Source organism: Acipenser ruthenus, chromosome 9 (genome assembly GCF_902713425.1).
Source record: "Acipenser ruthenus chromosome 9, fAciRut3.2 maternal haplotype, whole genome shotgun sequence".
Taxonomy (NCBI): Eukaryota; Metazoa; Chordata; class Actinopteri; order Acipenseriformes; family Acipenseridae; genus Acipenser; species Acipenser ruthenus.
In genome coordinates this window covers 747369-774930 of record NC_081197.1, presented here as the reverse complement: position 1 = coordinate 774930, position 27562 = coordinate 747369, and the positions used below count along the sequence as shown (strand labels likewise).

Here is a 27562-nt window from a genome sequence, read left to right as displayed (position 1 = left end):
TCCTTTGGAAGTGAGCCGAGTCCTTTTGCACTGAGGTGCGTACAGTGTGTGAATACAAAAGGAACGCAGTTCTTTTTCTCCAGAGTTCGGTTCCGAGTGAACTCAGTTCGGTTGGTTTAGATAAATAAATCATTAAGAGGGTGTAGTTTCCGCAGCCTGTGGCTCGTGGCATGTCTACTGTATCGCGTTTACTCCGCAAACTGCTTCCCACCCCAATTTTCTTATGCCGCACTACACCTTTAAGAAGCCGCAATGCATACAGGGACGGGCACTATGTGCTTGTTAACTGTACTGGCTGTATCGAAAGTAGCACAGACAGTAACCGGAGCTCAGAGTCCAGTCGGATTACAGCAAGACTTTTTTTATTCGTCACAGCTACAAAATCACGCCGGCAGCATTTTGTTTTTAAATTGGGACACCTCGGTTCTGCTGGCAGGAGGGCTGTACTGCTATGCAAAGCTGTTCAGAGGAGGGCAGTAACTTTGTTGAGCGCTGCAGTGCAGTGGGTATAGCTGCTGTGCAGTTTGAGGAATGCTGCTCTGCGTGTGTGACCGACACTGACTGGCTGTCAGTGGGCCTGGCTGTGGAAATAAATAGTGGTGTGTGCTCGAATTTAAAACATGTATAGGGAATTGGTCATGCATTTTCCTTTTCTGTTTCTCTTTATTAACCAAAGGTTGAAAACACGGAACCAGATGACCTCAGTGTAGCAAAGAGTGCAGTAGTGTTTCGTTTTTTTTTTTGTATCGCGAGGCAATATATGCAGCGTTAAAAACTTTCATTTGTGCGCTTCGTGTTTTTATTTTATTATTATTACAGCTGTTTTTTTTTTTTAACAAAACAAGGATAACCAAAGTATACACATATTTGTTTAAAAATCTGTTGCTGTTTGTGTTCTAGATGTTTTAATTTTTTTTAAAGAAGATACTGTATTATGTTCAGATATGTCGCTCCTGGAAAGTGTCCTGGCATGCTTAGCGCCGGGTGGCGTTGATATGCAATGGTTTTGCTTGGCTACTCTCTTCGCTGCCTCCATAGTGACAGTGCTGCTCTATTTACTCCAGTACTCGGTTGGCATTTTCCGGGTTCGGACCCCGAGTAGAACTTGTGGTGCTTTCCCTGAGTCGGAAGAAGCTGACCGGTTACTGAGCTGGGCGCTGTCGTTGAAGAACTGGAAAAGCCAGTGGCAGGAAGCGTGGTTTACTTCCATTAACAAAGAAGCTAAACGGATTGGGGTGAGTGTTTACACGAGTATCGATGTACTGTGCACAAGTGCATTATTTCAAATGCTAAAACAAAAAGACGCCGAAACGCAATGCTTTTGATCCGTGGTTGTCATTGCTCCGGGGACGAGTTACTTCCAGCTGGTTACTAACGGTCTAATTAGATATACAGTAAGTGAACATTCAGAGAACAATGTGCGTGCGCATTGTATCAGCGTTAAATAAAGTTATTGTCTTGTTAGTCACGTGACGGCAGCAGCAGTGGGTGTTGTTTTCGACCTGTCGTATTGTTTAGTGCAGATGTTTGCTAATGAATAGGATTATATTTCTTTCGCGTGGACTTTCGGTTTGCCGTTCTTGTTTAAATGTTTCGCTTGTCAGTACTGTGTTGTGCTGTGCTATGCTGTACAGTATAGCTGTCCTGATCAGTGTTCATCAATGGAGTATATGGATTTACTTAACAAAAAAAAACTTATACAACAGAAGTTTGTGTGTGTGTGTGTGTATAATAATATTATTGCTGTTGATAGAGGACTGGAAAAGCTCAACGTACTGTATGTGTGCTGTGCACAACTTTATATTCTGCAGTCCCTTTGTGTGTGTGACGATGCCTGGGCGTGGTATTTGTATAACACACAGTAAGCTTTTTGGTAGGGCACCTGACCTTGGTGCTGGTTTATCCCAGGATGTGGGCTTCAGATCTGTCACGGTGATTCCATATGTGCCAGGAATGGAAATAAGACTCCCATTGCATTGCAGTTTGATCCATTCCTGATTTTACTATGATCTGTATAGACTCACTTGAGCTTGTTACCGATACACACTGGCTAATCAAGCTTGTACAGTATTTAAATCTGGAATGGGTGAAACTGCTATGCAATAGGAGTGTTATTTCCACCTGTGTGCTGTGGGGTTCATAAGCAGGTTCTGTGGGTGCCCGCTGTGCCGTTTTGTGATGTACACAACGATGATCCCTCTGACAGGGTTACAGGCTGTACCAACCATGAGGTGCTACACAAACCAGGCCTAGAAACTGACTAGCCCTGCTGCTGCACCCAGTCCTGGGGTTCAGAACTCTCCTCAGTGAAGTAGGCTATGTTATTTACAGTACATGATCAGGAGCCAGGAGTTTGAGCAGGGTTAGAAACTCACACTAGCTCTGCTGCTGCACCCAGTCCTGGGGTTCAGAACTCCCCTCAGTGAAGTAGGCTATGTTATTTACAGTACATGATCAGGAGCCAGGAGTTTGAGCAGTCAGGCCCCTGTTGAGTAAATCGTTTGTCCCCTCTACCTATTAGAACTCCTAGTAAATCTACAGACTCAGGTGAGACTAACACCCCGTTCACATTCCTACATAATGCACAATGAGCATGTTTTGAAAGTTGTAAGTGACTTGAATGACAGTCGTGTAGATTGCACATTATTTCGGTGATGTGTAGAGGGTATTATTCTTGCTGTGGTAAGAGCCAGTAGCAGGGATCTGATTACTCCTGGCGCCTGCGTATTTCAATGACATCCCTGAACAAAGGGGAGTTCTGAAAGGAGTAGGGGCAGGGCTAGTGGGAGGCTCCTAAACCCTGCGAACAATCCTTTGAAGAAAAAGCTGTTTAGAGATTAACAGTTTATGGTCCATTTTAATGATCTTCACTCTCTTTAAATCTTAATGATGCCTGTCTGACAGTGATGCCGTGACCCAGTTAATAACCACACTGCATGCAATAAAAATACATTGAAATCAAGTTACAAAAATGATAACATTTTGGATGGCACCATTAAAATGTGGCCCTGTTTAGATCATGAAAGACCAATCAAAAAGAGTAATCAAAAGCTTTGGGTCTTTATTCCACCTAAATAATGAATCAATGCACTATCGGCTAGCCTTCGTTGGTTTGGATAGCCTTGTATGTCAGGCTGCTGTAGGATTTGTATTTTTTCTAAAGAAAGGAAAGACGATGTATGGTTTGCCACAGCTACAGTTAATGCCCTTGACAGACAAGGCTTCACAGTAAAGTGCTCTTTCTTCTTATTTTATGACTCAGGGACCTTTGCAGCTCACATTTCAAGAATGCGGACTTCAACCAGCAGAACTGGCTGTCAGCCAGGTTTCCAGTTTCCGAAAGGTAGACGAGGACAAGGTAAGAAAGAAACTACAACTGGCTGTGACTGTTTGCTTTCACCAGGGCTCGACTCTTCATTCTCCTTGTACTGTACTGTACGTACAGCACAGTAAACCCACCCTGACAGTTTATTAGAGTGTGCCTCACCGTGGCTTCCAGCCTCGCCTTTTACATGGAGCGGACTGGTCACGTGACAGAAGCCGGCTGCGTTTGCACACACAGCTGCTGTGTAGCAGGACTCTACAGGAGAAAGGCCTTGTTTACTGTTTACCCTGGCAGCACAGAAAACCGCATTTGCTGGAAAGGTTGTGAAAAACCTGTCGGGGGGAGGGGGGGGGGTTAATATAGGCTTAAATAAAAACACACAAAAAACCCATCGAATGATTGTTTCTTTAAGAAAGAAGTGTTCAGTTCAATAGTATTGTGCTGTAAATGACCAATATATAATTGAGCTGTCTTATTAATCAGCTGCTCGTGGGAAGAAATCCTCAAGAACAGCGTGTGGGCTTTGAATTCGGGAGGCCTGTCCAGTTAGAGAATATTGAGACGGCAGGCACATGGCTGGTGACATGCTGTTGGAAAGATGTTTATGTGAACAAACACAGTAATGCATTTCACTGTCTGCATGTAATAGTAATGTAAGTGCATCAAAGAAGATGCACAAAGCTTCATTTACTGCATGCGTTGTTTAGTAACAGGTAAACGCCTGTTGAAATGTAACTGGTCACAATGTAACGTGGAGAACAGTAAATATACTGCTGTGTCCAGACCTGGCTTACAGCAGCACGGTTTGCTGCAATTCCGATTTACAGTGAGATTTATATTATGCAGTCTGTTTAGGTATAATTATGCTTCAGTAATTGCAATTACAAAAAGGTAACATAAACAACTACACACGTTTAGCATGTTTACTCTGTCTGTTCTAAATCACCAGCAGTAATCACAGGTGCAAATACACCAACATTATATGTAACGATCGCTCAATGAAAAACACAAGATGGAGCTGCGAACGATTCAGCTGGGAAAGGCATGGCATTGAGCTGGAATTGATCAGTTGTGTTGTATAGTTAAAATGACTGTTACTGCTACATTGTATTTGCCATTAATTCCGAACGACACCGTGGTAATTGAGCCCGGGTCTGGATGTGCCAGTGTTCGTGGGAGCTGTGTGCACTGTACAGATAACCCATTAGTACTAGTACAGCCTTGCTCATGTCATGATAGCTAATGGCTCGCCATCCCATAATGCAGGGCTGTTAAAAGCTTTGTGCTTTATTGCTTTATGTATTTCTTTTTAATTGTTGCTCCATTTCACTTTGCTTCTGCAGTGCATTAGCCAATAACTGAAAAGGACGTTAATGGTCCAAATTGCACTTGGGAGACCTCTTTTGTTTGCCTTGGCAGCAGTACAGCCTTATGTTGTTAATGTACCTCCAGGAAATGATTACTGTAAGCATCCAGCACTCCCACCCATGACTGGGGGAACAAGTGTGTAAATGTCAAGCTGGACAGAGCGCTGTCTCGTTGGCTGTGTGCATTAGAAGACGTTTTAAGGAATTGCATTTGCTGTAAATAAATTCCTCTTGTATAAATAACTTGATTAACTGGTACCTGACATGATCCTGTGTGTGCGATACTTCATCTTAACCGCTAGTGATCGGAAACATAAGGAGATTAAGTTCTAGCCTCTTACAGTTCATTGATGAAAAAGGAATGCTGACTCTGCGATACACCAGAACACTGCGCAGCCAGAGCTGCCTTTAACTCTCTGTGATACACCAGAACACTGCGCAGCCAGAGCTGCCTTTAACTCTCTGTGATACACCAGAACACTGCGCAGCCAGAGCTGCCTTTAACTCTCTGTGATACACCAGAACACTGCGCAGTCAGAGCTGCCTTTAACTCTCTGTGATACACCAGAACACTGCGCAGCCAGAGCTGCCTTTAACTCTCTGTGATACACCAGAACACTGCGCAGCCAGAGCTGCCTTTAACTCTCTGTGATACACCAGAACACTGCGCAGCCAGAGCTGCCTTTAACTCTCTGTGATACACCAGAACACTGCGCAGCCAGAGCTGCCTTTAACTCTCTGTGATACACCAGAACACTGCGCAGCCAGAGCTGCCTTTAACTCTCTGTGATACACCAGAACACTGCGCAGCCAGAGCTGCCTTTAACTCTCTGTGATACACCAGAACACTGCGCAGCCAGAGCTGCCTTTAACTCTCTGTGATACACCAGAACACTGCGCAGCCAGAGCTGCCTTTAACTCTCTGTGATACACAGTGCTGGATGCTTACAGTAATCATTTCCTGGAGGTACATTAGGGTAGCTCTGTGAGTGTTTTTGACGTTGGGGTTGGGGTTGGGGTAGCTCTGATTGAGTGCTTTTGATGTTAGGGTTGGGGTTATGGGGTTGGGGTTGGGGTAGCTCTGATTGAGTGTTTTTGGGGTTATGGGTGACTAGTTCTTATTAAGCAAGTGTCCCCATCACAGTTGACACTCTGGACAACTCTGTTTCCACTGACACGTCCCCACTGAACATTATCTGCTGTTTGTATTAACCAAAGGACTTTTTTTTTCTTTTCTTGTGCTCTTAATATAGCACCTTTCACACACACTACAAAATGAATGAATAAATAAATAGATTTTATAATGAAATGTATTGAATTGGGTTGTGGAAGGGATAGTGGTATGTGCAGTACTGTTTAATGCAGTGTTTCTGAGTAATAGTTGGTGGGTGTGTGTGTGTGTGTTTGTTCTAGATTGTGTGCTGCCAAGTCGTCGGGGAAAGTGTGCAGTTTTCCCTTGGCGTGACTCGGAGGACAGCCGCCGCAGCAGCAGGACTGCAGAAGACGTACAGCATTCAAATCTCCCCCTTCAAACTACAGGCAAGATTACAAACCAGACAGGCAATGGTTACGATGCTGCATGACAAAACCACAGCGCTTCCTTGCATTATATCTGGAGTGCAGTGCTTTAGACAAGCTTAACGACTGACAGCTTTATCAACACTATAAACGTTATCAGACTAGAAAATGCACATCTAACCATTGAGATGCTATCAGACTGTAGAAAATGCACATCTAACCATTGAGACATTATCAGACTGTAGAAAATGCACATCTAACCACTGAGACATTATCAGACTGTAGAAAATGCACATCTAACCACTGAGATGCTATCAGACTAGAAAATGCACATCTAACCATGAGACGCTATCAGACTGTAGAAAATGCACATCTAACCACTGAGACATTATCAGACTGTAGAAAATGCACATCTAACCACTGAGATGCTATCAGACTAGAAAATGCACATCTAACCACTGAGACATTATCAGACTAGAAAATGCACATCTAACCATGAGACGCTATCAGACTGTAGAAAATGCACATCTAACCACTGAGACATTATCAGACTGTAGAAAATGCACATCTAACCACTGAGATGCTATCAGACTAGAAAATGCACATCTAACCACTGAGACGCTATCAGACTGTAGAAAATGCACATCTAACCATGAGACGCTATCAGACTGTAGAAAATGCACATCTAACCACTGAGACATTATCAGACTGTAGAAAATGCACATCTAACCACTGAGATGCTATCAGACTAGAAAATGCACATCTAACCACTGAGACGCTATCAGACTGTAGAAAATGCACATCTAACCATTGAGATGCTATCAGACTGTAGAAAATGCACATCTAACCACTGAGACGCTATCAGACTGTAGAAAATGCACATCTAACCACTGAGTTTGCTGTTAGGAAGAAGGCTTATGAATGCTTCTCACTGCGTTTTGGGAGAAATTCAAGTATTAAAAATGTAATTGTTTCAAACAATCCAATTGGCCCTAATGCAGATGTGTTTGGTAGGGGGTTGTGTGAATACAAGTACAGTCCACCTTATACTGGGAATATCCTTGTGTTTAGTTTAGTAAAATAAAGCTTTTCCTGTCATCCCATTACTTCATTCAGTGCCAGCTGCTCATGAGTGCGGAAGCCTACCATTGTTGATTGTATTAAGGGTCAGCTGAGATATCTCCGTGACATTTTAGTCTCAGATGATCTGAATTAGGCATTCTTGTGGAACTTTGCCGTAGCTGTGTTCTGTTGTGTTTTACTGTTCTGGAACCTGGAAAAATACTCAACAAGGGGGCTCCAGAGTGGTGCATCTGGTAAAAAGCACTCCGCGTGGAGTGCAGGATGCGCCCTACAGCCTGGACGTCGCCAGTTCGAGTCCAGGCTATTTCATTGCCAACCTTGGATGGGAGTTCCCAGGGGGCGGCGCACAATTGGCCAAGCGTCTCCCGGAGGGGGAGGGTTTAGGTCAGCCAGGGTGTCCTCGGCTCACCGCGCACCAGCGACCCCTGTAGACTGGCTGGACGCCTGCGGGCTTGCCAGTAAGCTGCCCAGAGCTGCGTTGTCCTCCGACGCTGTAGCTCCGAGGTCGGCTGACGGCACAGGCTTCGGAGGACAGCGTGGGTTCATCTTCACCCTCCCGAGTCAACACGGGGGTAGTAGCAGTGAGCCGAGCTTAAATAATAATTGGATATTCTAAATCGGGAGAAAATAATAAAAAGTAATTGCCAACTACTATGTTTTTAAAGAAAATAAATCAATCAATAAATAAATCAATAAATAAATAAATAAAACACTGAACAATACATTGTAGTTCCAGTAAAGGATAGGCCCGCTAGGAGCATCAATGAACTTCCTTTTTCGATGTGTTTGTCAGCGTGAGAAGGATTTGAAGTTGCTTTATAAGATGACTCTGTTGAACCCTTCCTGACTGAGCTGTGTGTTTGCTCTGCAGTTGGAGCTCAGGCTGCATGAGGCGGAGCAGGATATTCAAGTCTCCTGGTCCCTTTCACGCCTGGAAGACTGGAACCTGCAGGTCACACCAAGGAATAGAGAGGAGGTGGGTCAGTAAGCCCTGCAGGACTGCAGCACTGGAGCGCAGCACAGCCCTGCCTTGGAAGTGCTGTGCTGAGATCTGCATTGAAAAAAAATTACATTTGGGTTTGGGGTAGAATAACATTAAATGCAACATCTTAAAAGTAATGTCCTGACCAAAGCCCAACAGCGGTATCAAGTATTTGTGTTTGTAATGTCAAGCCTGTGTGTTCCTATCTAAATCAGTGCTGGATGTATCCTGTTCTGTTCGCCAGTACTGGTAACGCACATGGCATGTTGACCTGTGAACCCACATGTTTGTCTCCTGCAGGAATGTAAACATGTGGCCCGAGAGTGTGCAGGAGTTGTTGTTTTTTTTTAGCAGTGTTTTCTGTGCATTCAGCTGCTCTCCAGCTTTGCTCACTCTTCCAGTTTTGTTAGCACAGTAAGGGGTTGATTTGATCGTTCAGTAACCTGCCATGATAAGTCACAGCTGGATTATTTGAGTGCATTTTACTGCACTATCTGTGGTTATCCCAAGATTACCCCCAAACAATAAAGGTTTGATGCAATCAAAGTGGCTTCGCTGATGCTGTAAAGTTCTCTAATAAAGTCAATTCATTTGTGGCTAATTACGACAGGGTGTAGGGTGTTTTAAATCAACTCCTCAATGGAATTTAAGACTCCCATTTAGTAGCAGTTTGATCCCCTCCAGGTTCTTTCATGAGCCTTCATTGTTTGGCCCTGTGTAAGTGTTTATGTCCGCTAGTCGAAGCTTGCCATACAGTAATGCTTTTGTTTTTCTCTATTTCCTCATACATTTTCCTAATGCATCTGTGCTTGGAACCGCCTGTACAGCTGCCTGAAGGAAATCCAGATATCGCAGCTCTCAGAAATACACTTGAAGATATCATTTGTTCAGCCCGCCCATCTGTGCTTCTGAGCACCAAACCTGCAGATGGAAAAGAGGCCAAGGTGAGTGTTCTCCTTCCCCTTGCCTCTCCCCCGCGGAACCGGCAGCTTATTTTTAGCCCCCTTCAGTGCCTTGTGCAGGCACACGTACTGTAGAGCTGGAGAATTAGTTATTATTTGGGGTAAATCTCAGACTGCTGTGATGCAGTTCTTTGTCAGATATAGTGCTTACCATGAATTGAAGCTTTTAGTCTCTCGGTGTCTCTTATTTCAGCCTTCAGTATATTCAGTATATTCAATATGTTGCATAGCTGTGGAGTTCACAACACTGCAGTTGTTGTGAAGCAAGACGTAGGCATTTGTTCTGCACTTTTTCTCATAAACCTGACGTGAACGTGTTTAGATCATTTCTAAGGGAATACGATGTATGTCTTACTGACCAACCTTTGATTTTTCCATTGATCGGATTGTTGGTCGATTTCAATTGTTTTTTCCCGTTAGTTACTATTGCTGTAATATGTGCAATTTGGAGATGCTCTACCAGCATTTTCTATTCTGTCATAAATACAATTGCACATGTTTTGCAACATCTGGCGTGAATTCCAAAAAAGGGCGTGCACATCATATCTTAAAAATGTTTTAGTGGAAGAGCATCTTACAGCGATGGAAAGAAGACTTCCATTGCATAGCAGTGTGATCCACTCCTGGTTTTACTATGAGTTTAATAAGACACACCTGAGCTTGTTACCTGTACACTGATGCTAATCAAGCTTGCAGTAAAACTTGAAATGGGTGACACTGATACGCAGTCGGGGTCTTATTTCCAGCCCTGATGTTTTTAAATTGTACAGAAGAGGGCTTCGCGTGACGCAGCTTTGCACTTCAGGTGTTGGTGGTCTGCGATGCAGTGAGCAGTGTTGTTTTTGTTTGTTTTTTGTTTTGCTTATAGGGTATCCGAAATGTGGGATCATCTTCTTCTCAGGTCACCTCTCCCCCCAAACCACCGCGGGCTCACGATTGGAAACTACTATTGAAGAATATAAAAGCCATGTATAACACTGGAGATGATGCTGCAGGTATTACTATGTATAACACTGGAGATGATGCTGCAGGTTTTACTATGTATAACACTGGAGATGATGCTGCAGGTATTACCATGTATAACACTGGAGATGATGCTGCAGGTATTACTATGTATAACACTGGAGATGATGCTGCAGGTATTACTATGTATAACACTGGAGGTGATGCTGCAGGTATCACCATGTATAACACTGGAGATGATGCTGCAGGTATCACCATGTATAACACTGGAGATGATGCTGCAGGTATCACCATGTATAACACTGGAGATGATGCTGCAGGTATCACCATGTATAACACTGGAGATGATGCTGCAGGTATCACCATGTATAACACTGGAGGTGATGCTGCAGGTATCACCATGTATAACACTGGAGGTGATGCTGCAGGTATTACTATGTATAACACTGGAGATGATGCTGCAGGTATCACCATGTATAACACTGGAGATGATGCTGCAGGTATCACCATGTATAACACTGGAGATGATGCTGCAGGTATCACCATGTATAACACTGGAGATGATGCTGCAGGTATTACCATGTATAACACTGGATATGATGCTGCAGGTATCACCATGTATAACACTGGAGGTGATGCTACAGGTATCACCATGTATAACACTGGAGATGATGCTGCAGGTATCACCATGTATAACACTGGAGATGATGCTGCAGGTATCACCATGTATAACACTGGAGGTGATGCTGCAGGTATCACCATGTATAACACTGGAGATGATGCTGCAGGTATGACCATGTATAACACTGGAGGTGATGCTGCAGGTATCACCATGTATAACACTGGAGATGATGCTGCAGGTATCACCATGTATAACACTGGAGATGATGCTGCAGGTATCACCATGTATAACACTGGAGATGATGCTGCAGGTATCACCATGTATAACACTGGAGATGATGCTGCAGGTATCACCATGTATAACACTGGAGATGATGCTGCAGGTATTACCATGTATAACACTGGAGATGATGCTGTAGGTATCACCATGTATAACACTGGAGATGATGCTGTAGGTATCACCATGTATAACACTGGAGATGATGCTGCAGGTATTACTATGAATAACACTGGAGATGATGCTGCAGGTATCACCATGTATAACACTGGAGATGATGCTGTAGGTATCACCATGTATAACACTGGAGATGATGCTGTAGGTATCACCATGTATAACACTGGAGATGATGCTGTAGGTATCACCATGTATAACACTGGAGATGATGCTGCAGGTATCACCATGTATAACACTGGAGATGATGCTGCAGGTATCACCATGTATAACACTGGAGATGATGCTGTAGGTATCACCATGTATAACACTGGAGATGATGCTGCAGGTATCACCATGTATAACACTGGAGATGATGCTGTAGGTATCACCATGTATAACACTGGAGATGATGCTGTAGGTATCACCATGTATAACACTGGAGATGATGCTGTAGGTATCACCATGTATAACACTGGAGATGATGCTGCAGGTATCACCATGTATAACACTGGAGATGATGCTGCAGGTATCACCATGTATAACACTGGAGGTGATGCTGCAGGTATCACCATGTATAACACTGGAGATGATGCTGCAGGTATTACCATGTATAACACTGGAGATGATGCTGTAGGTGTTACAGCATACATGTGATCACTGCAGAGATGGAAATCAGACTCCCGCTGCATAGCAGTTTCATCCATTCCTGGTGAAGAAAAGACCCACCCGGGATAGTTACCTGCACACTGGGGCTAATCAAGCTTGTAGTAAAACCTGAAATGGATGAATCTGCTATGCAATAGGAGTCTTATTCCCATCGCTGTACTATGTGGTTTAGCAGCCTCCTGTTTCTCTTGTTGGCTCGTAGTATCTGTGTGATGACTGTCCTGCACTGTGTGTATATGTGTCAGTGTTTGAGTTTCAGGTGGTAGGTATATTAAACATACCTGTGTGTCAGTATGTGTTGAATCTGCAGCTGCAGTACTGTCCAAGCCACACGCTACCGGCTGTGTTTTATTGAATTGTATTTATTGATTTGCAGCAGCTTCATCACTTTTTTTGGAGTGGTGCCTCTTCATAGTAGCATCATTCACTGGATGAGCTTCGTGCTATAGATTAAGACTAATGCATTCACTGGATCAGCTTCATGCTATTCATTAAGACTAATGCATTCACTGGATCAGCTTCATGCTATTCATTAAGACTAATGCATTCACTGGATCAGCTTCATGCTATTCATTAAGACTAATGCATTCACTGGATCAGCTTCATGCTATTCATTAAGACTAATGCATTCACTGGATCAGCTTCATGCTATTCATTAAGACTAATGCATTCACTGGATCAGCTTCATGCTATTCATTAAGACTAATGCATTCACTGGATCAGCTTCATGCTATTCATTAAGACTAATGCATTCACTGGATCAGCTTCATGCTATTCATTAAGACTAATGCATTCACTGGATCAGCTTCATGCTATTCATTAAGACTAATGCATTCACTGGATCAGCTTCATGCTATTCATTAAGACTAATGCATTCACTGGATCAGCTTCATGCTATTCATTAAGACTAATGCATTCACTGGATCAGCTTCATGCTATTCATTAAGACTAATGCATTCACTGGATCAGCTTCATGCTATTCATTAAGACTAATGCATTCACTGGATCAGCTTCATGCTATTCATTAAGACTAATGCATTCACTGGATCAGCTTCATGCTATTCATTAAGACTAATGCATTCACTGGATCAGGTTCATGCTATTCATTAAGACTAATGCATTCACTGGATCAGGTTCATGCTATTCATTAAGACTAATGCATTCACTGGATCAGCTTCATGCTATTCATTAAGACGAATGCATTCCCTGGGCTGTTCCATTCTTGTGCAGATAGATGATTCTAATAAGCTGCATGTTTCAACAAGCCGGTACCAGTCCTTCCCTGACTCCCTGCTCCCTGAAGGTTGGCTGCTCTCCTGATCCCATCCCTGCTATAGTTCATTGCAGCCGTTCCCTTCCGTTCATAATCATTCCTGATGCTTTTAAAGAAAACAGTCCTGCACCCGGTGTATACATGTTCAGTCTTTGTAGATTTTCAGTGTCACTACATAACTGACACTGAAAGGGGTGGGGGGGGGGGGGGGCTGCAGGAGTAATAGAAGAGCTGAAGGCTGGCGGTGTTAAGATCCGCCACTGTTCAGATCATCAAAATAGCCCCCCCTCTTATAATGCTTCATGCCTTAAAAAAAAAAAAAAAAAAGTAATGTGCAATGCATTTTCACAATGGTGTCTGTCCCCCAAAGTGCTAAGCTTGTTTTTGTGTTTCTTCTCCTAGGCAGTATTCATCCATACTTTGCAATACAGCTGGATGACCCTCCACAGCAGCTTTCAAGCCCTGTAATAAAGAACACTACTACCCCTTCGTGGGACCAGCCTGTCATGCTGTAAGTACCCAGCATAGCGCAGGGAAAAGAATGCCTTTTACCCTTAAGAACATGAGAACACGAGAAAACTTTGGGAACGAGAAAAGGCAATTCGGCCATATAGGAAAGGGTGAGATCTACCAAGTGATGCTAATGCATTATTTAACATAGTGTGTGCATCGTTCATATAGGAAAGGATAAGAGATACCAAGTGATGCATTATTGTGTTAGCACCATATACTTTAAATTGACTATCTACTGCTGTACAGTGTGCAGTGTGGAGCTGGGTAGTGAGTCCTGTACTCTGTACTGTAATACTGCTGTACAGTGTGCAGTGTGGAGCTGGGTAGTGAGTCATGTACTGTATACTGTAATACTGCTGTACAGTGTGCAGTGTGGAGCTGGGTAGTGAGTCCTGTACTCTGTACTGTAATACTGCTGTACAGTGTGCAGTGTGGAGCTGGGTAGTGAGTCCTGTACTCTGTACTGTAATACTGCTGTACTGTGTGCAGTGTGGAGCTGGGTAGTGAGTCCTTTTGTATGTTTTCACAGTGAGCTCAGTGCTAAATCAAAGGAGTTAAAGATACAGCTTCTGGATGAGGGCAAGCCCCCAAAAAGTAAGTACCAGTATAGCGTAAGACTCATAACTGACCTTTATTATTATTATTATGATGATTATTAAAATCTAGGAAAGTCAAAGGCACCTGTCACTCTGGAGTTATCGCATAACCTATTAAGAACCACATTTATTTCTCTTTGAAAAAATCAGAACACAAGCTGTATTTGTGTAATTTGATGCATTGCATTTAGACTTAACTTTTGCAGGTTAACAAGGTTAAAGTTATCATAACAGTATAGTCAAAGAGAAATTTTAAATAACAGGTAGATACCAGTTAGAAATGCTCCAAAAAATGACAAAGTAGCCTGTCAATGAAATGAGGACAATGGCACTAAATGGGTTCCTAAGAAAACCAAAATGTGTTTATTTAGAAGACGCCTTTATCCAAGGCGACTTACAGAGACTAGGGGGTGTGAACTATGCATCAGCTGCAGAGTCACTTACAATTACGTCTCACCCGAAAGACGGAGCACAAGGAGGTTAAGTGACTTGCTCAGGGTCACACAATGAGTCAGTGGCTGAGGTGGGATTTGAACCGGGGATCTCCTGGTTACAAGCCCTTTTCTTTAACATATGCAGTTTATTTTCTGTACAGGTTCACATTGTGCAGTGTGGGTTTTAATACTTACAAGTTATTTAAGAGCAAAGGTGGCGTGAGGGGAGCTCCTGCCGCACAGTGATATGCTTTTAGCAGCTGATCAAAGGGGGAGTGAGGGGAGCTCCTGCCACACAGTGATATGCTTTTAGCAGCTGATCAAAGGGGGAGTGAGGGGAGCTCCTGCCGCACAGTGATATGCTTTTAGCAGCTGATCAAAGGGGGAGTGAGGGGAGCTCCTGCCACACAGTGATATGCTTTTAGCAGCTGATCAAAGGGGGAGTGAGGGGAGCTCCTGCCACACAGTGATATGCTTTTAGCAGCTGATCACAGGGGGAGTGAGGAGAGCTCCTGCCACACAGTGATATGCTTTTAGCAGCTGATCCATTGCCAGTTTCCTCACCTTGTTGTGAACACGAGGTTGTCTGAGCAGGTCTGCCCCAGATACATGTTTCCAATGGAAGGATCTCTTTCCTCTCTGCCATAGGTGCCATGCTGGGTCTGGTTTCTGTGCCTTTGGATCTGTTTAAGAGACATCCTTCCGGGCTGCACACCTTTGCACTGAACAGCACCGACGCAGCGAGAGGGTCCGTCTCTGCTGAGGTACCCATCATTTCATGGGCTTGTGTCTGCCTGAGCTTTTCTGAACCATCGGAAGAGTGACCGGCGTTCAAATAATGCATTGTTGGGGTTCACGAGGTCAGGGGACCTCTGGGGTTTATAGGGAGCATTCAGTAATGCATTGCAGGGATTCACAAGGTCAGGGGACCTCTGGGGTTTTTAGGGAGCATTCAGTAATGATTTGCAGGGGTTCACAAGGTCCGGGGACCTCTGGAGTTTATAGGGAGCATTCAGTAATAAACTGATTGACCTTGAAGGACGTTTAAGTGACAAAGAGAACAGGACGAACAATGACCGAAATTGTGCAGCCCGGGTGTGTTGCATAAAGGTTTCTTGTCAGTTACATGGTTAGAATTACTGCACACTGCAGCACAAACAGGTGTTGCATCATTTTAATAAAATATAACAAAGCAGTTAACAAAAACCTTTCTGTTTGGGGTGGGAAGCATGTGCAGTGAGTGTTAAAATAGAGCTACTTTCCAAGCAGAAGATTTGGTCCTCCTAATAGTAATAAAAAGAGATTTATTAGCATGCCTGTTGTCCAGGGAGGTTTACCACGGCATGGAAAATGAACACTGAATTCCTCCACTAGAATATACCATCTGTGTTCTGGTGATTTATTTATTTTTGTCCTGTGTAGATAAGCTTTGTACGGGAATGTTTCTCGGAAAAGTAGTTGAAGAATTACAGATGTCCAGAATTACTTTGATTTATGAAGATGAAGAAAATATTTATTGAAATTCAAGAAAACGCAGCAACAGTGAAAAATCTTTGCGCGATATCCACATTTAATACACATGTGAGAAACCGGAGAGCCTCTAGAAATCCATCAAATGGTTTGGAAATCCCTGAGCAGGTGTATCTTGCAGCAGGCTGTAATATATTCCAGCTTGCCCTTCAAACCCTTGAAGGAGTCACAGCCTCATGTATATTATTGGATGTACGTTGTTCTAATAACATTACCACTAGTGGGCTCTAAATGGAGAGCTCTGCACCATCTCCTTTGGATCCATTTTGCAAGTGAATATTCAATTTACAAGCAACCAGTTTTTATTTCAAATCAGATAAATATTCATCCTTGTTAGCACCCTTTTTTTTTTTTTTTTTTACAGCTTGCTAAATAGAAATCTATTTTTTTCTGTAATCCCACATACAGATATTAAAATAGGACTATTACTGCTAATGCTAATGATAATGATGATGGTAATGATAACTATAATGATGATGGTGATGGTAAAGATAACTATAATGGTGATGGTGATGGTGATGGTAATGCTAATGATAATGATGATCATTCTTATTGTTATTTCCAGTTCACGTACCTAGAGCCCAGTGAGCTGCGGTCATGGCAGGCTCCCACCCCCGCCCCCACCAAGAAGGTGGAGATGGACCGGACCGTCATGCCGTGTGGGACAGTGGTGACCACGGTCACTGCAGTGAAAAGCAAGCCTGGGAGATCTCCTTCGGCGCTCAGTGCAGGTGCGTTTCTGACACCACCTCTCTGGAGGTCAGAACAGCGCAGGGGTGGCCCAAGTCAGTGCTTCCACTCCTGGTCTTTGTTCCAGCCCTGCTCTAAACTGTTTAATTGAACCAATTAAACCCCCACCCAGACCCTAAAGTAGTTAGTCAGTATATCAGTTTACCTTTTAAACCTGGAGTGGAATTTAACCAATAAAAGGGATCGGCTACTGTGGTTTAAACAATATAAGAAGTCTTTATTGTTTGTTTTGTTTTTTTATGAGCTCCAGCTGTTAGCTGTTTCGCCTGTAGTAACATTTGAAATAACATGTCAGTATACTTGTTTTGTTTAGATTCTCCCATGAAGATTCCCTCTAGACTGAAACTGTCTGAAAGAAGCGTCTCTGATCAAACTGGCCCCACAGGAGCCACAGTCAGCAAGGCCCTGTCCTCCTCTGATACAGGTAGGAGCCACAGTCAGCAAGGCCCTGTCCTCCTCTGATAAAGGTAGGAGGAGCACAGTCAGCAAGGCCCTGTCCTCCTCTGATACAGGTAGGAGGAGCACAGTCAGCAAGGCCCTGTCCTCCTCTGATAAAGGTAGGAGGAGCACAGTCAGCAAGGCCCTGTCCTCCTCTGATACAGGTAGGAGGAGCACAGTCAGCAAGGCCCTGTCCTCCTCTGATACAGGTAGGAGGAGCACAGTCAGCAAGGCCCTGTCCTCCTCTGATACAGGTAGGAGGAGCACAGTCAGCAAGGCCCTGTCCTCCTCTGATACAGGTAGGAGGAGCACAGTCAGCAAGGCCCTGTCCTCCTCTGATACAGGTAGGAGGAGCACAGTCAGCAAGGCCCTGTCCTCCTCTGATACAGGTAGGAGGAGCACAGTCAGCAAGGCCCTGTCCTCCTCTGATACAGGTAGGAGGAGCACAGTCAGCAAGGCCCTGTCCTCCTCTGATACAGGTAGGAGGAGCACAGTCAGCAAGGCCCTGTCCTCCTCTGATACAGGTAGGAGGAGCACAGTCAGCAAGGCCCTGTCCTCCTCTGATACAGGTAGGAGGAGCACAGTCAGCAAGGCCCTGTCCTCCTCTGATACAGGTAGGAGGAGCACAGTCAGCAAGGCCCTGTCCTCCTCTGATACAGGTAGGAGGAGCACAGTCAGCAAGGCCCTGTCCTCCTCTGATACAGGTAGGAGGAGCACAGTCAGCAAGGCCCTGTCCTCCTCTGATACAGGTAGGAGGAGCACAGTCAGCAAGGCCCTGAGATTCTGGGATCAATAAGCTACTAACAACCAAACAAACAAGATGGGCCGAATGGCCTCCTTTCGTTTGTAAACTTTCTTCTGTTTGTATGCTGCTGTGCCCCTCAGCAGCCCAGAATGGCTGCATTCGGAAACACTTTATTTTTCTGCGTGTGTGTGTGAAAACACAAAGCAGTCTGTATGTAACAAGAAAACTTTGTGTTTTCACACACACATACAGGCTGCTTTGTGTTTTCACACACACACACATACAGACTGCTTTGTGTTTTCTCACACACACATACAGACTGCTTTGTGTTTTCACACACACACACATACAGACTGCTTTGTGTTTTCACACACACACACATACAGACTGCTTTGTGTTTTCTCACACACACATACAGACTGCTTTGTGTTTTCACACACACACATACAGACTGCTTTGTGTTTTCACACACACACACACATACAGACTGCTTTGTGTTTTCTCGCACACACATACAGACTGCTTTGTGTTTTCTCACACACACACACATACAGACTGCTTTGTGTTTTCACACACACACACATACAGACTGCTTTGTGTTTTCACACACACACACATACAGACTGCTTTGTGTTTTCTCACACACACACATACAGACTGCTTTGTGTTTTCTCACACACACACATACAGACTGCTTTGTGTTTTCACACACACACACATACAGACTGCTTTGTGTTTTCTCACACACACACATACAGACTGCTTTGTGTTTTCACACACACACACATACAGACTGCTTTGTGTTTTCACACACACACACATACAGACTGCTTTGTGTTTTCACACACACACACACATACAGACTGCTTTGTGTTTTCTCACACACACACACATACAGACTGCTTTGTGTTTTCTCACACACACACACATACAGACTGCTTTGTGTTTTCACACACACACACATACAGACTGCTTTGTGTTTTCTCACACACATACAGACTGCTTTGTGTTTTCACACACACACATACAGACTGCTTTGTGTTTTCTCACACACACACACATACAGACTGCTTTGTGTTTTCTCACACACACATACAGACTGCTTTGTGTTTTCTCACACACACACATACAGACTGCTTTGTGTTTTCACACACACACACATACAGACTGCTTTGTGTTTTCTCACACACACACATACAGACTGCTTTGTGTTTTCACACACACACATACAGACTGCTTTGTGTTTTCTCACACACACACACATACAGACTGCTTTGTGTTTTCACACACACACATACAGACTGCTTTGTGTTTTCTCACACACACACACATACAGACTGCTTTGTGTTTTCTCACACACACACACATACAGACTGCTTTGTGTTTTCTCACACACACATACAGACTGCTTTGTGTTTTCTCACACACACACATACAGACTGCTTTGTGTTTTCACACACACACACATACAGACTGCTTTGTGTTTTCTCACACACACACACATACAGACTGCTTTGTGTTTTCTCACACACACATACAGACTGCTTTGTGTTTTCACACACACACATACAGACTGCTTTGTGTTTTCACACACACACACACATACAGACTGCTTTGTGTTTTCTCACACACACACATACAGACTGCTTTGTGTTTTCTCACACACACACACATACAGACTGCTTTGTGTTTTCTCACACACACATACAGACTGCTTTGTGTTTTCTCACACACACATACAGACTGCTTTGTGTTTTCACACACACACACATACAGACTGCTTTGTGTTTTCACACACACACACATACAGACTGCTTTGTGTTTTCTCACACACACATACAGACTGCTTTGTGTTTTCTCACACACACATACAGACTGCTTTGTGTTTTCACACACACACATACAGACTGCTTTGTGTTTTCTCACACACACATACAGACTGCTTTGTGTTTTCTCACACACACACATACAGACTGCTTTGTGTTTTCTCACACACACACACATACAGACTGCTTTGTGTTTTCTCACACACACATACAGACTGCTTTGTGTTTCCTCACACACACATACAGACTGCTTTGTGTTTTCACACACACACACATACAGACTGCTTTGTGTTTTCACACACACACACATACAGACTGCTTTGTGTTTTCTCACACACACATACAGACTGCTTTGTGTTTTCTCACACACACATACAGACTGCTTTGTGTTTTCACACACACACATACAGACTGCTTTGTGTTTTCTCATTTGCAGAGCTGCTGATGCTGAACGGTACAGACCCGGTGGCAGAAGCAGCGATTCGGCAGCTTCACGAGTCTGCCAAGCAGCGCCTGAGATCTCCAGTGAAGAAGAGCACCATCATCATCTCAGGGGTGGCAAAGGTGTCCAGCTTCTAGCATTGTTTTAGAACGATTTTAAATTATCTTAGATTAAGCTACTGCAGGAAAAAAGAAAACACCTTTGAAAATGGCTAACTCACTAAATGGGGTGTATAAGATAAAAAGCTTCACTTTGCAATCTCCTGAAGAAAATGCTAAAGTTATATTCCTTTTCATTTTGGCTTCTATTTTAGTTTGAAATGAAATGACTGTAAAATGCGTTAAACAAATCCAGCTGTGGCTTCTCCTGGCTGGGTATGGGCTGATCAAAACAACCCTGCTAGTTTGCTAAGAATAAAGACAACCTTGGGCTCCTGCAGGGCTTGATCTGCAAAGACTATCTGTGCTGCCATCTGAAAAAACAAATGTTTGTATTGAATTATTTGTGCTGGTCCCTTTCTTTCAGTCTCCTATATCTCAGGACGATGAAACGGCCCTCATGAGGGGCTACGCTGCAGCGATGGACGCCTCGATGACCCAGGAGCCTCTCTGCGCTGCTCCAGAGGCCCCTCCCCTCGAGCTGGAGATCCCAGAGCTACAGGAGGGTCCCAGCGGCAGCCCTGCCCGAGGGGGGGAGCTCAGCGCTGTCCAGGACCCCGACACCGAGACCCAGTCCCAACTCTCACTGTGCGTGTCCGAGTCTGGCACCGTCAAGAAATCCAAAGGTAAGGAGGAGGACAGTCCCGTGCCCTCGTGGGGGTTCTTTCTTTGGATTGTACTGTCAGTCAAGCACAACCATTGCAAATCGCATCAGATGCTGAATGTGTTTTAACTGCTGTCGAAACACAAGGACAGCAGCATGGCTTCATTAACATTATTAGGAAAGGGTTTTACACAGCGGGCTGCAGATGAAATGCTGTAATGTATGTATGCCTTGGAACAGCCTGTTCTGCTTTAAAGATGCTTGCATACTGCCCACTCTAACAAGCCACGCATTTCACAAATTCAACAAGATTTCCTTCTCCCTGGACAAGGTTTTTCCAACGTATTGCACCAAAGGAGTTTTAAAGTTTTATAAGGATGTACTAAAACTCCAGTTACTCAGTATTCAGTAACCCTTAACCCAGAGTGTGTGTGCCGTGCTGACTTGTTATTGATAACCTGGTTGGGTCCCCATAGGGTCGCTGCGCTGGGTAGAATCCCTCAGTGTTTATTCACTGGTGTCACCTCTGCATGCTTGTACAGCATGTGCATTTCATATTGTTATTGATACCCTGGGGGTCGCTGCGCTGGGTAGAATCCCTCCGTGTTTATTCACTGGTGTCACCTCTGCATGCTTGTACAGCATGTGCATTTCATATGTTCATTCTGTCTCGTTGCTTTGCGTGCTTCCTATACAAGTCTACATGCATTTTGTCTCTCTTGTTCCCTGTCTTACATTTTATCTTTTTGATTCTTTTCTTTTGTGTTTTGTTTTTTGTTTTCACCACCTTAAGAGGAAGCCAGTGCTAACCTGAAATAATTGCAGAGTAAATCCAGAGTAAGTTACTGCACAGGCAGTTTTAAATAGGTGCTGTTTTAGCGTACGGTTTGGATTGGTACACATTAGCTGTACGTGTGTTTTTTTAATTGTGCTCTTATTATGAGCATAGCCATGCATGTCCTGTAACAGTAGTGGCGCTCGTGCTGTGTAATCAAGCTTGTTCTTCCTTATGAGAGCAATTGCGTCTTTATTCTCCAGAGCTTCCGCCTCTACAGTAAGCAGGTCAGGACCTACTTCTTTTTATACGTGATCTTGCTAGCTCTAATTTAGTATTCACAGCACAGGGATGGCAGTAAGACCCCTATTGCACAGCAGTTTCACCCATTCCAGGCTTTATTACCAGCCTGATTAGCCACAGTGTGTATCGGTAACAAGCTCAGGTAAGTCTTAATAAACTAGTAAAATCAGGAATGGATCAAACTGCTATGCAACGGGAGTCTTCTTTCCATCTCTGCAGCATGATGGAGGATATATGTTACTGTGGGCCAGATTTTCAAAGCGTTTCCTCCATTCTATAATTGACTCAATTTTTTTTTTTAAACCAGGAAAAAAAAATCATGTTAATGTTACAAAATGAAAAACAGAAGTGCATTAAGGGAGCTTAAGAGGACTTGTAATATATAACTGTGTTGTTTTGCTTCTAGTTCGGTAGAATTAACAGAATTAACCTCTTCTAAAACAAGTGAGTTCATTAAAGACTGTACCATATATATGGACAGTGAGTTTGCATTCAGTGAAGGGAAGTACACTTGTTTTCATAGTTGTAGAAACCTTGGTTCCCAAGCGAGCCAGGCTTGCCTTTGTTGCTAGGCATACAGGCTTGCCTTTGTTGCTAGGCAGAGCGTTTGTAAACTGATGACCTCACAGGCTATTGATTCTTTCCTTCTGGTTACAGTTAAAATGACGCAATCATCCTTTAACTATATTAAACCAATGGCTGCAGTGAAACTTGCGAAGATCATAGAATTAAACCGTGCCAGCTGTTCTCAACACCATGCCAGAGCAGAATCCCTGTGTTACTGTTTATTTCAGCCTCCAGTCTGTGAATTCAGTGCAATCGAGCCACACTGAGATTGCATTGCAACTGTGATCCACCACCTATCACAAAATAGACATGGTTATATTTGATAAAGGTGGTGGGTATCCTATATGCTCCATAAAAAGGAGTACATTGTATTGCAGTCCTCATGTAAACGGGTTCAATGTCTTTCATTGTATTGCAGACTCATTTTGCATAGCAGTTTCACTCATTCCAGGTTTTACTAGGAGCTTGATTAGCCACAGTGTATAGGTACCAAGCTCAGGAGTGTCTATCTAAACATAGTAAAACCAGGACTGGATCAAACCGCTGTGCAGTGGCACTCTTATTTCCATCCCTGTATCCAAAGCGTTGCAGAAATGTCTATTGCGGGTTGATATGTAAGCCCTTCTCATTAGAAGAAAGGTGGAGCACCCCTATTAAAGAGGCATTAATAAATGTGGTATGTTTGATATGTAACCCGCGCTTTCATTCCTCCCCGGCGCTGCAGGCGGGTTCTTGCACAAGAGCGCCAGGCTGTTCTTCCGACGCCGGCACCACCGGAAGGACCCGGGCATGAGCCAGTCACACAACGACCTGGTGTACCTGGAGCAGCCCGTGGCTGTGGAGAAGGAGAGGAAGTCTGCTACCCTCAGCCGCATCATCAACAGGAAGCTGCTTCCCAGGAACAAGAGCAAGAGCAAAGTGAACGGAGCCATGGGGGACCCCAGTGCATGATCACTGTGCAAATACCCGTCCACGCATTCACATTGCCCCAGTGCATGATCACACATTCACATTGCCCCAGTGCATGATCATCGTGCAAATACCCGTCCACGCATTCACATTGCCCCAGTGCATGATCACTGTGTAAATACCCGTCCACGCATTCACATTGCCCCAGTGCATGATCACACATTCACATTGCCCCAGTGCATGATCACTGTGTAAATACCCGTCCACGCATTCACATTGCCCCAGTGCATGATCACTGTGTAAATACCTGTCCACGCATTCACATTGCCCCAGTGCATGATCATTGTGCAAATACCTGTCCACGCATTCACATTGCCCCAGTGCATGATCACTGTGCAAATACCTGTCCACGCATTCACATTGCTTTAGAACGCTTCATGAAGATGCAGTACTGTATGCAGTTGATCAGGCTGCTTTTACACACCGCACCAGCACTGGCACCGAAGGGAACACAGTCACAAGATTAGTGCTAATTGGGGTGTGTGAAACCAGCCACTGTTTATTGAGTGTTGTTGTGGGTTGAGCAGAAAAAAAAAACATAAATTGTTTCAGCTCTATATGCAACATGGAAATGAATTGGGAGGGCGTGTGTGTGCAAAGGTTTCTATTACTTCAACACGTGTGCTCCTACATTTACAATTCATGTTTATTGACTAAGAAAAGGAATTCTACAAAGTGGGATTTGAATTGAAGGGAATGTCATTGCTAGTCTGATCTCGGATGTGTGATTGTGTGCGTATGATTGTCTGTGTCTGTGGTTTTGTGTGTGATTGTTTTTTCAGATGGGGATGAAACAGACATCTCAAGCTCACTCTTTATTAAGATGTCTAATCTTTTTGACTACAACAAGTTTATCATGAGCCTATTTAACCTCTATTTAACCCCAGTTCTGAGGGAACCGTTTTGTGAAAGCTGGGTGTTTTCATCAACTCATGGCACCTGTGATGTACAGTTTCTCTATTTTCTCTGGAATCAAAGATTTAACCATACGACAGCTCAGCCAAAGCAGAGACAAGTATCCAAAGACTAAAGCAAAGTGAGAATTGCCCTTAAATAAATTTGTGAGGTAAAACACTGAATTGTAGCCAGATCACAGCATTAATAACCCTTTTGCCATTTTAAATGATGTTTTTGCATCACAGAGCTGGGTTCAGTAACAGGCAGCTAGCTTGCTGAAGTTGCTTGTTTTACATGCATGCAAGGAGGTTAAAGTTATTCATTCTCCACACATTAGAGAGCAGTAGTCTTTCTGAAATACTCAACACTGGCATGTGTAGCAATCCTAAAAGAAACATTTTCACTACAAGTCTTTCTGAAGACATTGAGGAAGAGTTGTAGGCGAAACGTTTGTTTCAGTATAACTCAAAACCATTGATGTTCTGCATTAAAGGATCCCTCTGTGTCGGGGTCCAGTAACAATGACCAGTTTTGTCTTGCCAGTCGACTGCCTCACAGCTACACAGCTGCATCATCATAAGTCGCACATTTATTTAAAGTTTTTTTGGTTGCTTTCTGTTTGTTATTCCTGGTGCGCTAAAATCCATTTGGCAACATAGGTGCAGAAGACGTGATGCACTGTATAAAACATGCAGTAGTATTGTGTAGCCTACAGCACACCCCAGCGTGTCCTTGTATAGATGTACACTTCTTACACAGTTACCGTGCTACTGCTGGTCTAAGATTAGTGTGAGAGAGCGGTTTCTAAAGCACTGCTGGAAGAGAACCCCTAACATTAAACTCCAGAACACACAGCGTGCATCGTGGTGTCTGTGCAGAAGCCCAGCAGTTAGAAGCGCCTAACCTAACTTGCACAAAGCTCTATTGTCTGGTTCCACAGACCCTGATTCGCACAAATACCGGACTCCCTAATGGTGCCTCAGGTAAAGTAATCCCAGATTAGGGCTGATCAGGGTCTGCGAGCCCAGCTGCATGTCATGTATGGTTTTCAAATTGCTTTGAACACTACAGTAGAACAGCCACAAGGGGCCGGTCAGTTCTGCGTTTGTTGCTTTTTTTGTTGTGAATTTCCAATGCATTGTTTTTTATTGTGCTTTTGCCAACAAAGCTTTAGACTAACAAAAGCAAACAAATTGAAGCAAACTTTCTACAGCAGAGGACATCAGTCCGTTCCCATGGGCTCGTTGCATTTACACCCAGACATCAGTCCGTTCCCATGGGCTCGTTGCATTTACACCCAGACATCAGTCCGTTCCCATGGGCTCGTTGCATTTACACCCAGACATCAGTCCGTTCCCATGGGCTCGTTGCATTTACACCCAGACATCAGTCCGTTCCCATGGGCTCGTTGCATTTACACCCAGACATCAGTCCGTTCCCATGGGCTCGTTGCATTTACACCCAGACATCAGTCCGTTCCCATGGGCTCGTTGCATTTACACCCAGACATCAGTCCGTTCCCATGGGCTCGTTGCATTTACACCCAGACATCAGTCCGTTCCCTTGGGCTCGTTGCATTTACACCCAGACATCAGTCCGTTCCCATGGGCTCGTTGCATTTACACCCAGACATCAGTCCGTTCCCTTGGGCTCGTTGCATTTACACCCAGACATCAGTCCGTTCCCTTGGGCTCGTTGCATTTACACCCAGACATCAGTCCGTTCCCTTGGGCTCGTTGCATTTACACCCAGACATAAAGTCTGTACCCTACGCGTGTGTCTGTGTGTGTGTGTGTGTGTGTGGGTAGAATATTTAAATTTTTATGGTGACTTGCAACCCATAAAGACAGCGGGTAGCTATCCTAACTCCATGCAACATGCTGCTGTTTCTAAGCGTTATTGTGGGAATTCTTACATTAACTTAAGACATCCAGTTTGGTCTGGGTGTAAAACAGAAACACAAATGCCATCAGTCATTGTAGAAAACAAAAACAAATACTAATAAATAAATAAATAAATAAATAAATAAATAAGCATTTCACATAAAAACGACATTGGCATGGATGACTGTATTCGAATTAGGAGGTGTAGTTTATACACAATACTTTAATGAGAAGGAGTAAACTCTGTATAAAAAGACTAAAGGGACCTGTGCACTTTGCACACTCTTATGCATCGATGGTTATCTCTCTCGATCTAGTCTGAAGTATCCAGAGCCACTCAGTGCTGAGAGGGGGGCTGTATAATAGTGATGTTCACTGTCTGCTTCAGATGCCTCTTAAATGCTTACTTAGAATGCATTGCAACCTTTGTCGTTTAACTTTCTAACTAAAGGTAAAAAAAGGCTGTTTTCATACTGTTCTGAGCCTAATACAAGCCTACCTGAAAAATGAATATAAATTACCTGTAATAAATATCACCTGTAAATAATGTATCTGCTTACAAATACTTGATATCTGAGACTGGCTTTGCTATATGAAAACTGACTGCTGCTGTGAAACGTTTCAGTGAACGCAGTGCAGGGATTATTAGGACTAATCACCATATCAGGATTGGAATTTGGAGCAATAATAAAATATTGAATAACACAATGCAGTGTGTTTGTTTTTTGTTAGTTGTGCCACGAAGGATTATTAATAGTATTTATTAATAAATTGCATGTACAGCAAAGTATATAAAGACTACCTGGTCCCTTTATTCGGACCTGTCTGCTCATTTGATTGGGCATCCCCCTGGGGCGGAGCATGTTGTAGACCCTTGGTCACACATGCTGTGATTTACTTCCTGATCAAGTCTATCTGCACTTGCACCCGAGTCCTCCT

The 27562-nt window shown here is 43.7% G+C and overlaps 1 protein-coding gene across 1 annotated transcript; it reads left to right on the top strand.

Moving 5' to 3' along the window:
• Nucleotides 1-257: 257 nt before the first annotated feature.
• On the top strand, nucleotides 258-27331 carry LOC131738015 (C2 domain-containing protein 2-like). The gene is made up of 14 exons (XM_059030615.1): nucleotides 258-1235; nucleotides 3263-3358; nucleotides 6106-6231; nucleotides 8165-8269; nucleotides 9103-9219; nucleotides 10106-10232; nucleotides 13596-13704; nucleotides 14236-14300; nucleotides 15385-15500; nucleotides 16832-16997; nucleotides 17330-17440; nucleotides 20462-20589; nucleotides 20993-21251; nucleotides 23599-27331. The coding sequence occupies exons 1-14, from the start codon at nucleotides 945-947 to the stop codon at nucleotides 23823-23825; spliced, it is 2043 nt and encodes a 680-aa protein (XP_058886598.1). The 5' UTR covers nucleotides 258-944; the 3' UTR covers nucleotides 23826-27331.
• The last annotated feature ends 231 nt before the right edge of the window (nucleotides 27332-27562 follow it).

Excerpts from the sequence above, each read along its gene's own strand:
- LOC131738015 (XM_059030615.1), top strand. The coding sequence starts at position 945 with ATGTCGCTCCTGGAAAGTGTCCTGGCATGCTTAGCGCCGGGTGGCGTT. Across the intron at positions 1,236-3,262 it reads AAGAAGCTAAACGGATTGGG|GGACCTTTGCAGCTCACATT; the intron begins GTGAGTGTTTAC and ends TTTATGACTCAG. Across the intron at positions 8,270-9,102 it reads CACCAAGGAATAGAGAGGAG|CTGCCTGAAGGAAATCCAGA; the intron begins GTGGGTCAGTAA and ends CCGCCTGTACAG.